Below are 16,519 nucleotides of genomic sequence, written 5' to 3'. Positions count from 1 at the left end.
CCTTGCCTTCCAAGTGAAAAGTATGTTTTGGTCCAGAAAAGATACAGTTTCCCACAGGAAACCATTTTCAGCATCGGACTTTAGCTTTTCTGGGAAAAGAGGTGATGTATCATTTCAGAAGTTAACGTTCTCCTTGCCAGAAAACGTATTTCTGATAGCTACTTCTGCACATCTTCCTACTTCTCTTTCTCAGTTCAGTGCACATTTCTCTTGTCTTATCTAAGAGCAAAGTTATTTTGAGTGCAAGTGCTTAGGAGAGTTACTGTGCACGGAGGATATGTTGCCTTCTTATTGGTGGAGAGTCATCATTTCATAATGATGTCATGCACTAGTGCAGTTCACATTAAACATGTAATTTTAGGTGAGTGTTAGCTCAGTACTACTGGCATGCAAATTTCATTGGCAGGTACTAACAACCTATCACTTCTTGAGAGTATATTATCCATTTCTTGATTTTCAAACATTTCCTTTAATTTCTGTACAGACCTTGGTTGAAACATTGCTTTGGTGCAACTTTAGGTGCCTAGGTCATTTACTAATGAAGCTCGATTTTGAAAACAGCTATAAAGTTTAAATATGGTTTTATACTATTAGAATTAGACTGTTGTATAATAGTATATTTAGGTTTAAGAGTTTTTTTATATCCTATGTAAAAAGTTCCTCTCTGTTCCTTTTCACATGTAAATTGTGAAAGTATTATTACAAGTTTAATTAAGTAACAAATATTTCATGTGTGGAGAAGGTTTTATCAGTTACAAGTAGATTACCCAGGTACAATAATGTATACCCACACAACTTGAAACAGAGAAGTCGTGACTGGAGATTGTTCAAAGTTTAAAAAAGGTATCTTGTTGTTTAGTTGAAATTGTCATTTTTGTACATTTATATTATATATATTATCATTCTATTGAGTTGATGTATTTTTACACACACATACACTCACAGTATTCTTATTATGTTCACCAAAAACAATCATCAAATCAAATAAATTTAGTTTACTGTTTTGTGAGTATGGTAGAAGACTACAAAATATTTTGATGATTCAAATTGTTATAGAATAATATTTCTTGTTTATCCTATTGAATTTACATAGGTAAATTGGCTAACTGGCTATTTAATACTTAATTATTTCACTTGCAATATGTTTTAAATTAAAACATTGTTACTCTTTTTGATGATTAACAAACATAACTAACTACCTAGATTTTTCTGAAACATTACCTTTATGTATATTACAACTTTACACAGAGGTCTGTTTTATTCTAAACTATAAATCTACACACTAAATGTATCATCTCCCTGTTTGTACTAAAAACTGGGTTGTGATTCATCTTAATTTCAATTACATGCATTTCATATTTTTTGTTCAAAAGTGTATATACATTTTGTTACAAATGCTACTGCAGCTATATTCCCTGTTGTTGCTTGTCTACTTTGATTCAAACATTGTCATTGTGGTATTCTCTGCTTATGCTGATTTCTCTCATAGTAACCTCCAGTCAAGTTTGAAACACAGAGAAGTGCATATAATTGGGTGGGAAGATACGATTTTACTTACACTGTCTTTCCAGTATATCTGTAACATTAATTCTGAGGTTGTGCTATGCAGAATCTTTATACATGAAATATATTACAGTCAGGCAAACAAGTAATATTTTCTGATGTTTGCATAATCTTAGGAACATTTGGTAAACAATGGAAAACATTATAATATACATACAAGGTTTTATTTTCTTAAGCACATGCCCTGTTTATGGCTGAGGGCCACTTGCATGTCGTGCCATGTACATCATGTCTCTGTGCTGTTTTTGATAGACAACATATTCAGGATTACTAATAATCTTTTGAAATCCCTACTACTTATGTTTTTATTATGTAATGATTAGAGCTGAATGATTAGTGGAATTTGATAATTGATTAATCATAGGGCTTATTAACTTCTTTATGAGGTCAGTTGGTATGACTGGCCTTGTAATCATCAGTGACCACACTGTAACTTTTCTGTTTCTTTTACTATATCTTTATGAAATTTTGCAAGTTTCAGTAGACAGTAAAAGTATTTTCTACATTAAATGATCATGTTTTATTTAAGTATACTCTTCAAAACAAGAAACGCAAAAGGGATATTTTTTTTTATTTTAAAGAGAAATATATGTAATAACGTTATAAGCTCAGAGTATGTGATGTTACACGTTAAGGCACTGATTGTCAGACCAAAATGACAATAAAAGTTGTGCACTTTGAAAACGGAGGAAAACATCGGATTTTTCGCTAAAACGCATGCGTGTCCAATAAATTTGTTTGAGGGATCTGCATGTTCTGCAAGTGCAACATGTGCAAAATCCCCATAAAAGTGATTGGTTCTCGGTTTCCATAGCTCAGTGTTAAGCCACCTACTCGCAATACAGTTACGCCAAGACTGACTGAAGCACAACGCAACAACGCCATTGATCGCTTGGAAGCAGGCGAATCTTGATCAGATGTTGCCAGAGCTGTGAATGTCCACCCAAGCACCATCGCAAGGCTATGGAATCGTCACCAACAACATGGATCAACTCGTGACCGTCCACGATCTGGCAGACCTCGTGTGACCACGCCCGCACAAGATCTCAATATCCGTTTATTTCACCTTCGGGATAGGACCACCACTGCGACGTCTACTGCCTCAACCATACCAGGGCTGCGTAGGATTTCCGATCAGACTGTATGCAACCGTCTACGAGATGCAGGAATCTGACCTCGACGTCCAGTCAGGGGCGTCATCCTCACCCAGCAACATCGTCAAGCATGGCTGCAGTGGACTCGGGTACATCGGGTATGGCCTCATCGACGATGGAGACGTTTGGTTCAGCGATGAATCACGTTTTATGCTTCATAGGCAGGATGGAAGGACCCGTGTTTACTGTCACCGAGGTGAACGTTTTGCAGCAAACTGTGTGCAGGATGGTGGCAGCGTCATGATGTGGGCTGCCATCGCCTACAATGCCAGAACAGACCTTTTGCACATTCTAGGGAATCTTATGGCTCAACGATACGTCGACGAGATTCTTAGGCCCCATGTGCAACCCATCATGGTGAACGTCAACGACGTTTTTCAACATGACAACACCCGTCCTCACACAGCCTGACTCACTCACCACTGTCTTCTTGAAACACCACAACATCAACGTTCTTCCCTGGCCCTCCAGATCACCAGATTTAAACCTCATCGAACATCTTTGGGACGAGTTGGACCGACGTCTGCGACAGCGACAACCTCAACCGCAGACTCTACCTCAGTTTGCAGCAGCTTTGCAGGCTGAGTGGACAGCCATTCCACAGGATGTGATTTGTCATCTCATCACTTTCATGGGCAGGAGATGCCAAGCAGTTATTGATGCTCACTGGGGGCATACTCCATATTGACGTTGAGTGACGTTAAACTTCACCTAGTGAGCGTGGACTTTGCCTTTGCAGACTTTGGATGTTCAGCAGTGAATGTGCAAAGTTTCACACATGTCATACAGAACTACCCAGAATAAACTTGTTAACAATTTGTATCATATTCTGCTTTTTTCGTTTCTTTTTTTGAAGGGTATATTTGTGTAGAAATAATAAAGCATATGAACATATGGAGTCAGTGTTGACTGTTTCAAGTGCAAATTGATTTTCATATTAAGATTAAAAATACTTTTCTTCATTTAAAAATTTTAAAATTGCATTTAAATAATCTCTGAAACCAATATACATTTTATTGCATTTTGTTTGTTATTTTCTATAGCCTAACTCTATATGGACTCAGTTGTTTTTAATAACCTTATAGTCACTTTAAAAATACAAAATAATCTAAATTACCTCTTTTATTTCTAAAATAACTGTGTACTGTAAGAAGAAATCACAGGTGTTTATCCTAAATAGTTTAAAGCTTGAAACAGTATAAATCTGTTTATATTTAATTTTATTGTTTTATTGTCCATTAAACCATGTTTAACTAATAATCACACTACACTTAGTAAACATGTATTTAATGTTACTGTCTAGAATAGTATCACACAAGCTGCTCATGAGCATACAACATGAAGAATTTTTATTATTTTACCTCACCGAGTTAGACTCATTCTTACATTTTAGTTTCTTTTGTATTAATAAATATAGAATACACAAAAATAGAAGAAATATAGTGCATACTTTTGAACTTATCTTTTTTGTTGCTAATGAAATTTAATTCTTAATTTTTTTGTACTAATGGAACTAGCATACTAACTTTTTATTTACTTAAATAATGCACCTAAAAACATGGTATAATAACACATACAAAGCAAATTATGGCATAAAAGCATTAAAGTAATTCCCAATATTTATTGATCTGAATATCACAAAAAAACTTTCAAACTGATGTTGAAATAAACAATACTTTGTACTGAAAACAACATATGTCATTTGATTTATTTAACTTTTGTTTTTGTATTGGCTATAAATAATATGGTATAAAACATCAGAACTATTGACAGATTGCAAAAGAGAGGATGTGACAAGTTGACGTGGCAAGTAGGCAAGATTTTCTAATTTGTGATTCCATAAACAAATAAGATTGAAGGCTATAAAAATTAGACTTCTTGTGTAGACACACACTTAAGAAATTTTAACAATTCTGTTCTACTACATATTATATGTATATATATTTTTGATATTTGAACAATTTCTTTTTTTTTAATAGATACAAAACTGTCAGCTTCCTGCTATTTGGTCACCTGGTTCAAGGACTTGTATATCAGGACTCTGTGCTGTATTACGATGGTCTTTAAAATCTCAATTAAAATTTGAAAAGTCATCTGTTTGTAAAGACCTTTTGGTATGTATTGAACATTTTTAAAATGTTTTAAAATTTAGTTTTATCAGCACTAACCTGTTTGAATAAAGGATTTTCTGTATCATACAATGGTTTTGAATAAGTTTCAAAGTTTCTTTTAGTGCATGTATTTGAAGATGAAGTAACTGTGTAAAACAAATTCAGAATTTATTTTTATATTTTTTGTGATCACATTTGGCTGAAACCACTTGAAATGTGAATGATAAATACTGTGCTCAAGCTTTTGGAGATGCTCAATTTCTTCTTTGGTTTTGGTTTTCCCTGATGTTTATGGTGTTTCATCCACAATCTGATGGTTGCAGATTCCAATCCCTGACCCACCAAACATGCTCACCTTTTCACTTGTGGAGGCATTATAATGTTAAGGTCAATCCCACTATTCTTTGGTAAAAGAGTAGCCCAAGAGTTGATGATGGGTGGTTATGACTAGCTGATTCCCTCTAGACTTACACTGCTAAATTTGGGTTGGCTGGTGCAGATAGCCCTTGTGTAGATTTATGAGACATTCCAACAACAAACAAACATTTCTTAGTTTTAAAACATTTACCTTTGCTTTTGTACAGGCTCAGCATAACCAGGTGGTTAAGGCACTCGACTCGTAAACTGAGGGTCACGGGTTCAAATCCCTGTTGCACCAGACATGCTTGCCTTTTCAGCCATGGAGGCATTATACTGTGATGGTCAATCCCACTATTCATTGGTAAAAGAGTAGCCCAAGAGTTGGTGGTGGGTGGTGATGACTAACCACCTTTCCTCTACTCTTTCATTGCTAAATTAGGGACAACTAGCACAGGCAGCTTTCATGTAACTTTGCATGAAATTTTAAATAAAACAAACTTACTCCTTTGGTTTCAGCCATCTCTGCTGTTAGTCCAACCAAGTGATATTGAGATTCAACTTCTGGGACACTAACATCTCATTTTTCTTATCATGATACTGTTTTACTCTATCCACTGTATATTTGGATTAATATCATGCTGAAGAGTGAACTTTTCCTACTAAAGAACAGAATCCAGAAGTCCATCTATATGGAATAACAAATTCAGTTGTGGCTAAACAGATGAACATTTGCTGCTATCTCCACCAAAGACTGTAGACAGTTTTCCTTTAATCTCTTACCATGTCTACAGCAGATGCTCTGGTTCTTAAAATCCCATACTTTGATTCATGAGACCAAAGAATTCCTATCCACATAGATCTTGTCCAATTTTTGAGGAGAGTTTGTAAACATAAGTCTCTTCTGTATGTTCCCACAAACTATAGTCATCTTTACATAAAACTGTTATTTTATGTCTTATTTAACCAGAAGCAGTGACTCTTGGACCCACATTTCGTATTTGAAAGTAAGATGATTACATTAGAGTTACAGACTAAAGAAAATTTTCATCTTCATTTTTCACAAAAGAAAGTAGTAACTCTAATATTGAAGGAAAATATTTTTTCTTTCACAGTGTGAAATTAAGAAATTTGTATAATGCTATTCAGTATTTATTTAAACCCACCACATGATATGGAAGGTCTCTAAATTAGTAGTCTGTAATTTATATATTTATATTTTTTATTATTAAATGTTAATAAGGCTTTGTTCACACAAAATATAAACCACATATCACATTTGCTTCATTTTTATTTTCCATTGATTTTTTTATGATGTGTGTGTGTGATAAGAATATGTGAATGTGACTGAATTTATGTGTATATTTCATAACTTTACTTTTGACTTTGTTAAGAATGGCTGTACAAACCTACAGCTTTGAAAAGTAATATTTGATTATCAAGAGTCAGCTATAAAATTGTCTGATACTTATTAAGTGTAAAAATATAAGTTGTTTTAAGTAAATATTGTAGTTGTTTTTCCTGTATTAAAATAATTTTTGTTGTTGATTGTATATCAATTTTTTCTATATTTTAATTTTTGTAATTGCTCTGATTTGGTTAAAAACAAATTCAAAATTAATTTCAAATTTTGTAATTAATCCATAAAATATTTTAGAGTTTTATAACAATGAACAGATAGCTATTTTAAATTTTTCACTTCTACATTTTTGAATTATTTTTACTTGTTTACAGTTGATTTACCTAGAAAACAGGAAAGTAAGGAAAACAAAAACAAAATTGTGTTCATTTATCTATTGTTGGATTTCTTGAAGTATAATCTTTAGATAATATATTAATGTACAACCTGATGATACAAATATATGTTAAATGTATTCTCTCTTGAAAATTTGAAATAACATTTCTCATTAAACAATTCTACATATTTTTCCAATATCAAACTTTTAATGTGCATATATCTTACTTAGGGATTCAGAAGTGGTTGTCTTATGTCTTGCTCAGAGGTAAGCAATTTACTGTAAACCCTTAAAAGTTTTAAGTATTAATTAATTAAAACTCTTTGATTTATTCTGTAAACATAAACTGCAATGTGATATACTATAAAGTTAATGATTTATTGTAAAAGGATAAGACCATAATCATATTTTAAGAGGCACACACAGCTGAATGTGAAAAGGAAAAATGGTTAATAACATTTCATCTCCATAAAACAAACTGTTCCATTCATACAAGTGAAACAACCTGAGCACTTGAAAAACTTGTCCAGAATTTATTAGTACAAGTGTAGTGGTGTGTCTGGCATTTTGTTTATACTAAGATTTTTTATTCCTAATATAAAGCTTATGATATTTTTCTTTTGTTTAATGTACTTTTTTTCTTAAAACAGTTAAATTGTTAACATATCCCTGAGGAGCCAAAGGGTGTCTTTATACTACATTAAATATTAAAGTAAGATAGATTCGTAAACTCCCAAAGAGGGTACTTATCTTTTTGAGACAATCTTAAGACAAATTTTTGTTTGTTAACTGAAAAATCTCGAAGTTAAATACAGCATCCTTAAGTCTCAATAGTAGCTAATACTAAGATCTACCTGCTGAAAGTAAATTCAGTATATATATCAATAAAGTCACATTCTCAGCATTGTTAATTAAGCAATTGCCAACTTTTTATGGTTCTACTATCACCTTTTTATGTTTAGCTTTCAATTAAGATACAAATTTTGGCTGTGATTCGGTAGGGAAGATCAAAGCATCATTATAGTAAGCAGTAAGATGAGCAGACAGGAACACCTTCATAGCAACTACAAACATGTACTATACTCAGCTTGCTGCACAACATCTACCAAGGTAGTTCTCAACTATTCTGGATACTTGAGAGACTTCAATGCTTCTTGTTCTTGGCTGTGAAGCTTGTGATGGGCTGACAGTTTTCAGTCACCTAACAACTTCACATCACTCTTTGCATCCCCAGTGCTAAAAAGAGTGTGGCAAATGCCTTCTTTTTTATCCAGTAAACATGTCGAAATAATTTCAGTTGAAATTAAGAAAAACTAGATCAGGAAGTTCTTTTTTCTTTAAATACAAATGATTCATGAAGGGTCAGATTAAATTTTTTCTCATCAGAGAAGAAAATCTTCCATTTTTCTAAGGTTATAAAATAATGGGTCCAGCATACCAGTGGTTGCCCTGTGGTTGATGCTTCTCTGCAAAGTTTAACCGAGGGCTTTCGTCTTAAAACCAATGAACATAAAGAAAAATATGCATTGTTAGACTCAACCATTTATGGAAGGAGGCATGGCCTTTGAAGACATTTACAGTTTTTAAAGCCTTTCTCTCATAGATGCCGTCTTATTGTTCTTGAGTTGCATTCTGCATCTGTAAGGGCCTTAAACTGGTTTGACGATCGGGTGGTGTCTTGCCGGACAACCCTTCGAATCCTCCTGTTCAATGCTTTCGTGGTGTGGAAGCAACCAGTGCTTTTGTATGGCCTTTGAAGACATTTACAGTTTTTAAAGCCTTTCTCTCGTAGATGCTGTCTTATTGCTCTTGAGTTGCATTCTGCGTCTGTAAGGGCCTTAAACTGGTTTGACGATCAGCTGGTGTCTTGCTGGACAACCCTTCGAATCCTCTTGCTCAACACCGACGAAATTTTCTTGGGCCGACCACTTGAAATTCTCATTACTTATCCCGCAGGTTCTTTTAAGAAATTTGCAACAGTAGTTTTACTATGCCCAATCTCACCAGCGATGGCACGTTGAGAGAGACCTTGCTTTCGCAGCTTGACCACTTTGCCACGTTGAAACTCTGTCAACGTTTTAGCCTTTGCCATGTTTTTACCCAATGTAACACAGGAGATGTCAGTGCGAGATGTTCACAATGCTAATGCTTGAACACAAACGACTAAATTTCATTACGTGTTTACCGATTAACGCTTTGTTTCAGTTTGGTCTTAATCTTTTGACCAGCTTGTATTTAGGCTAATTTCATAATGCTCATATTTTCCCTGTTAAATGCTAAAAAAGATTTTTATTTTTATTTTCCCTTTTCTATTTTTATCTTTTGAAGCACTTCTAAAATAAGTGGTTGAGACTAACAACACAAAATGCATATTTTTTCTTTATGTTCATTGGCCTTAAGATTTTGGCCAACAGTGTACTTTTAGCATTATAAAATAATAAAGTATATATTTTAACATGTTTCATGCATCTTTTGAAGTTTCTTGCTCTTTCATTAAAAGTCTTGTAGACAAGAAAAATAAAATTTTTAATTTTGTTTACTGAAAATTTGTTTGTGAATGCATAGTCAGTGTTCACACCTGAGTTAATGAAATTTTCATGTTTATATTAAAAATGCTCATTTTATCAGAACATTTTCAAATTTTACTTACATAATTTATAACTTTCTAAATAAGTATCAAATGTTTTTGTTGTTGTTTTTTAAAAACTATGCTTTTTTATTTTCTCTTCTCTGACTGATTTATTTTATCTAATAACTACCATAAATATCCATTTTTTATTTGTAGAATGACTGCATATTGCAACTGGAAACAAAAGTTGTTTATCCTGAATTCTCTTAAGCTTATAACAGTCTACAGTATATTTTTTATTACCCTTTGATCTATATTTAACTAATAATCCCACTACACAACTTATAAATCATTCTACAAACAAGCAGCTAATGTTACAATACCTCATTATATAATGCACGAGCTGCTTGTAATCATACCTTTTGAGGAATTTTTATTATTATTTTTATCGTAATTTCACACAGTCTAACCTTATCTAACTTAATATATTCCTGACATTCATATTTTAGTTGCTTTTATAATAATAGAGTCTTTTGTTGTTTTTTGCTGTTGATTATTGAAACTTAAGCTTGCTTTTTTATACTAATGGTACTACTACACTAAATATATTTTAACTAAATAATACACATAACAACACAGAACAATAATATGCAAAAAGCAAATACTATCCTATAACTAGTGTATTTTTTTTGCTTTCTAACTATGGGATATGAGCCTTTAAAAACTTAGGTCAGTTTGTCAGTTGATTTCCAAGAGAAAGAAGTTTCAAGCTGAGGGTGAAATAGACAATTTTTTTGTGTATAAAACAATATAACACAATGCATCATTTCATAGATAAAACCTTTTGTTTTCTATTAGAAATAATAAGAGTATAAAATATGGAAGAGCTATTTACAGTTTGTGAAAAAAAAAGATGACAGGTGGGTGTAGAGAGTGAATCTAATTTTCTAGTTTATGGCATTGTAAACAAATAAGATTGAAGGCAATGAAGTTTATGCTTTGTCTGAGTAATATATGTATTATAATAATTAATTTATGTTAAATATTGTACTTCTTGAAAGTGTGGTAAATAAATATTTTAAGAGAGAAGATCTAAAATGTAAATGACAGTTCTGATACTAAGGGAAACAGAGGATTATTAAAATATATTCTTGATGACGAGAAACCCACTTGAAATAAAGATGTATTTCAGATTGGCTGGTATGGGTATTAACACTCATTGATAAGGATAGAACAACGTTTCTACCTTCCTAAGTCACCTTCAGGTTAAGTTCATTTAGTTCATCTTAACCTGAAGAGGACCTACGAAGTCCAAAACGTTGTCCTCTCCTTGTAAATAAAAGTGTTAATACCCATACCAGCCATTCTGAGATGCATTTAAAGTATATTATTATTAAGAACTTGAAATTTACACAATATTAAAATTTAATATATGAACTACATTTTAATGCCAAGTGTATTCGTATACAATGATGATAAAGTACTTTAAGTTTTGAAGGTAACTGAACATTATGATGTGCACTTTGGCCTCCCTGTAGCAATAGCATTAATGGCATAATAAAACAATAAATATGGATCAATCCGTAGTGTAAGGACCATCCAGAAAAAGACCTGCAACAAGTCAAACCCAAACTGTGCTTTGGACATAAAACTTATGATTAAAGCTTTTTCCAATGGCTATTGTTGACACCTGTAGTATATTAATACAAATGTCGAATGGTCAGCGTGAAATAAATTTCTAGATTGAATTTGTTTAATGAATGAAAGAAAATTAAAAGAAGAATATCAGAAGCCTTAAAAATTGAGAACAATAATGCTTGTACGAATAAAATACCAGACACCACTATTATTGTATTGACAATAGGAAACTCCTCCGTACACAGTAATTAGTTGAAAAATCTGATGATCTTTCTTTAATGATATTCATTCTTGATCAGTAATTGTTTTTATTATTTCAGTAAGCATGCTTTTAACTTACCTTCAGAATTGCAAATTTATATGATTGGTTGGGATTTTTTTACAGCGTTAGTAGAGTTAATTGTGTTTAAAATATTTATATTTATTTCTTTACCTGTTTTTATTGCTACATTTTAAATTTTGCTTGAATCTGTTATCTTTTATTTTCAATAATACTTACCTTCTTTCGCACTTAAAACTATTACTTAACTTTTAGGGTTTCTTTGTTTTCCCGTCTAATCATTAGCAATACCTGTCTCATGACACTGCATCTACATCAGTACATCCTTTATCTTGGTACTGTATATAAGCTCCTCCTTCAGATAATTAATTGTAAGTTTTTCTCAGCAAAGCATTCTTCATATTGCTTATATGATTGATTGGAAAAAAAAAAATTGTTTGGCAAACTGATTTATGGCAAGAATTCCCAAATTAATGTATCTGGCACCTTATATTTGATCTGGTGGTGTTTCTGTGGAGAGCTTTGAAAATGCACTTGTGTGTGATCTTGGATATTTCTTTATTCTTTCAGCTTTTTATGAAGTTAGTTTGGATCAGCCACTTCTAGCTCCTTTTCTTCCATTGGTACATCAAGTGCAGGATGTTTTGGGTCTTTCCCTGGTTTTGAGTCTGCGCCTTCCTTCATGTCCGAAAAGTCTGAGAGTAAGTACCTTCCCTTCTTCCTCTGATACTGAAGTTTATGTAGGGATGTTACTGCTTAGTTCTATGTCTTGTCTGCCACATTTGTCAAAAGAACATGCTTTGACCTAACACTGCCAGAGGAAAGCATATTTAGAATCTCAAAGAATATACCCATTCTTGGGAATGTTGGGTTTGAGAACAGAGTCTGTGATTCACCTGAATAAATCACAATTTGCTAAGATTTTTCTGACCCTGACTAGAGTGCTGAGATGTATGCCTTTGGAGTCTGTGGGAGTTAGGCTCCATGAGTCTGGACATACGGAAAACCTTTACCTGGATTCATGGGTTCTACAGGTCCTTAAGTCAGGATTATTCATTTATTTCCCATTTTCACCACCACTACCCCCTCATTCTGTAGTGTTTCCACCTCCTGCAGGTGCTTGGATTTTGGAACTGCATTCCATGGCTATTTAAGAATTATTGGTGTAAAAGGGCAGTGTATAGAATCATTTCAGTTTGTCCTGGGTTTTATTCCCATCTGTTTGTTGTGCTCAAGAAAGTGGTAAATTGGTATCCAGTTATCAATATTTCTAGTTTAAATTAACTCCTAGATACTCCAAAATTCATGATGGAATCTTTCATCACTCTGCTTTGGTATTTTTTGTCAGTGATGTTGAATTTGGTCATCCACATCCCTGACACCTATCTGCATGCTCTTATAGCAGAATCATCCCTTCACAATCTTTGTTTTGTGCACAAGTGGTTGGCACTGCAGTTTAGGGCTCTGCCTTTTCATCTAACAGCAGCTTTATATGTGTTTTACAAAACTGTATGAACATTTTCTCATCACCTCCATTTCCTAGCTACTGTGAGTACCATCTCCTCAGTTAGAGAAATGTCACACCTAGATAATGCTTTCCAAAGCAACCAAGGCAGGAATTATTATCAGAACTAAGACACTCACTCTAACACAATATATTGTCCATCTGGGTGTCTTTTTCAACATGTATCTCAGTCGGATTTAATCAAATCCCATATGGTTCCACACTATGGAACAGTCTGCCCAACTCTTACTCACTCTTCCTTCTCCTACTCCATGGAACATTCTCTCTCTTTTAGGAAGGTGGACATTACTCAATTCCTTCATTCATTTGGGACAAGTGCACTTGAGATCCTGTCAGTGGTCTCTACGTGAACAATGGATTATGAACAGTATTTCACTGTATCCTCCAGCCTTTTTATTCAGGATCAACATCTTTGATATGGAGTCATGTTTAGATTGGAACAGTACTATCATTGATGTTCCTCTGCCATCACCTTATCCAGAGATCTATCTTTTCCTTTTCACAGATGTTTCACTTCAAGGATGGGATGCATATCTTAATAGTCAAGGATTCCCATGCCGATAGACAAACAAAAAGGGCTTCACTTCACATCCAAATTTTAGAACTTCTTGTTGTTCAAAAGATGGTATCTCAAGTTTTAGAATTATTTAGAAGCAAAGTCATCATACTACCCTTGACAATTTTATGATGGTGTTTTGCATTTTCTGTCAAAGTGGCACTTTGTCCAGGTCTCATTGTTTTTAAACCTTCAATCTTCATTACAGGGGGCCACTTCTATCATATTATCTTACTAGCTTGCCATATACTGGGAGTGATGGATTTGGTAGCGGGTAATTGTCTCAACCCAACCAGATTATCCTGACATAGTAGATGCTTTATTGAGGAGTTTTCTGTTGGAGTTGCTGTCAGTTCAGAACACTGATATTTGATGCATTTGCCATTCTTTTAACACTCAACTCCCAGCATTTTAGCCTTTGGTACTTCACCATCAAATTTGGCAAAAGATGCATTGTGGACTGGATTGCACCTATATGTCTAACCACCAATTACTTTGTCACCCAGAGTCCAAGCAACAATTTTTCAACTTCTTTTGTTGGTAGAACCAGACTGGCTTATTCAACCTTGGTTGCTACTTCTACGGTACCTTCATTTCTTCTTCTTTCGTGGCTGTCTCTTTTGAGGCAGACACAACTGATATTTTACTTCTATCAAAACACAAACAAAACAAAAAAAACACAGCAAGTATTCAGTTTATTGGAGGGGTGCTGGAAGTACTCTATCCTAAGTAGGGTGTTTGAGAATGCTTTCATTCTCCATTGCCCCATTTGAGGTTCAGTATAAGCTTGTCATGGAAGATTGAAGTAGTTTCATTACTATGAGTTTGGATGTTGTTCATTTTACAGTTCTGGTTCAAGAAACATGAAGCCAAATCAAAGAGGTGACAAAACAATCCATAATGGAAAGAGATGAATCCATCCATCCTGGAGCTCAAATTTTATGCATGGAGGTTGTGTGGTCCTTCACATGGCATTGTGGTCTAACTTTCAAGGTTACCATATACTTGTCTCAGCCTCTTCATCACCTCACAATAAATATTTATCAATGGAAAGGGCACACGTATCATCAATGGTGTATTGTGAGAATGTTCAACCTACTTAGTCCAGATCTACCAACCTCAGCTTGGTTTTTGACCTGGCTCTTTGTCAAGGGTTTTACATCTTACAAAATTGCCTTTTATAAGGTGGCCTTCTTGGATATCTTTAGATATTCATAGTGAAAGAAATAATTTGTGTCCTCAGTGACCATTTCAGTTACCTAACTAGGAGATAAAAATGGTGTTACATGCTCTATCTCAGCATTAATTTAAGTCCTTAACCTCATGTACTATTGTATCACCTTTCTATTCAGGTTTTTTTTGTGTGCTGTTAGCTTGTGGACATTGCCAGTCAGAGTTGTTTGTGCTGCATGTGCATGGAATGCTTTAACATCTACACATGTTCTGTACTCAGACAGGTCCTTCTTATATGAGACACTGGCAGCAGAGAAGGGGATAAATCCTTTTTATTAATTCATTTTACCTCTGTTTCTCACTTCTGGGACTGATCAGATCCCCATCATTTGTTATTTCCAGGATGGCCTTAAGGCATTAGGTTGCCTGTAGTAAAGCTGTTGGAGGTGCTAGACCAGGGGGTTCCCAACCTTTTGGCACTTGTGACCCCTTACCTAAAAGTTTGAAACCCATGTGACCCCCTACTTAGGGCTTACTATCAGCAGCTTAATTTTTCTTTTATTTTCTGTGAAAGAGAGAGAAAGAAACATCTAAAAAACATATTTAAAAATTCTGTAATTATTTATTAGCAAATTAAATCACATTGGTTCAACCTGAATTCACAAAAAGAACATATATTTTTTAAAATAATATTAACATAGGTTTGAACAGCTATCCAACCCAGCTAGTGAGATGCCTGATGTTGCATTTCAGCAGCAAGCTTTGAAATTCGTGGCCGAGCGTTTGTTAGAGCCAGTCTCATGTCTTCTCCAACATCCAATCTGTTCCTATTCTTTGTTTTTATATTGGCAAGAGTGAAAAAATCCTGCCTCACACAAGTAGGTAGAAGCAAATGGAACAAGGACACGTAAAGCTATCATGTTGACTTTGGAGTATGACTGATACATAGCGCACCAGAACTGAGTCACGGATTTCACCTTGAAGAGATCACGAGCTGAAGAGTCATTCCTTAGATCCAGAAATTCATCTTGGATATCATTTGGGATGCTGGATACATCAAGTTCAGTACAAAATGGGTTCCTTACCAGGGCCTCCTGTTCCTGTGATAGCTCAGGAAAGTAATGCTCAACTTCCTTTTCTGGAGACTGAAGATGTTTGGTAATCTCATCCTTGAGGAACTGATCCAGTTGGATCTGAGACTCATCCGTCACTCCACAAAGTTTTTCAAACATAGTGATGTTTCCAAGATTGGTTTTCCGACACCAGTTCTGCAGTTTGGAAACAAAGGCCCGAAGACTATCTTGAAAAAGGAGAACGTGTTTCCCTTCCTTGAAGCTTCAAATTGAGCTTGTTCAACTGGTCAAAAATGTCGGCTAGGTATGCAACCATTTTATTCCATGCTTCATCTTCAAAGTGAGCTACAAGATCTTTCCTTTCTTGAGTCTCCAGGAATAGCTTTATTTCATCTTTCATTTTAAAGACATGATTAATAACGTTTCCTTTCGACAACCAACGTACTGCTGTGTAGAAGAGAAGGACTTCGTGGTCAGCATTCATGTCTTTGCATAGTTCTTTGAATAGGCGAGTGTTGAGTGCTTCACATAATTTACAATATTGATTACAGATTCAAGTACTTCCTGCAGAGAGGCAGGGAGTCTTACTGGCAAGAGCATTTCGGTGAATCATGCAGTGGATGCCCTTTGCTTGAGGTGCTAGCTTCTTCACTCTCAACTGGAATCCTGAATTCGATCCCAGCATAGTCGATGCCCCATCCGTACAAACCCCACACACGTTTTCCCACTGAAGATCTTCGTCTTGAAAAAAAGTTGAAACTTTTTCCATGACATCATCAGCTTT

At 34.5% G+C, this 16,519-nt stretch overlaps 1 protein-coding gene across 6 annotated transcripts in view; it reads left to right on the top strand.

Annotated features, from left to right (window-relative positions):
- LOC143235232 (glutathione S-transferase C-terminal domain-containing protein) overlaps window positions 1-16,519 on the top strand; it is a 66,882-nt gene that overhangs the window by 17,994 nt on the left and 32,369 nt on the right. For all 6 annotated transcript variants that reach the window (XM_076473189.1, XM_076473190.1, XM_076473191.1 and 3 more), the window contains 2 exons: window positions 4,697-4,831; window positions 7,153-7,188. In XM_076473189.1, the coding sequence (XP_076329304.1) occupies window positions 4,697-4,831; window positions 7,153-7,188 (171 nt within the window). The remainder of the gene's footprint in view (window positions 1-4,696; window positions 4,832-7,152; window positions 7,189-16,519) is intronic.

This window comes from Tachypleus tridentatus, chromosome 12 (genome assembly GCF_004210375.1).
Source record: "Tachypleus tridentatus isolate NWPU-2018 chromosome 12, ASM421037v1, whole genome shotgun sequence".
In the NCBI taxonomy this organism is placed as follows: domain Eukaryota; kingdom Metazoa; phylum Arthropoda; class Merostomata; order Xiphosura; family Limulidae; genus Tachypleus; species Tachypleus tridentatus.
The sequence above is the reverse complement of the archived record's forward strand: the minus strand, read 5'-3'. Positions and strand labels throughout refer to the sequence as shown.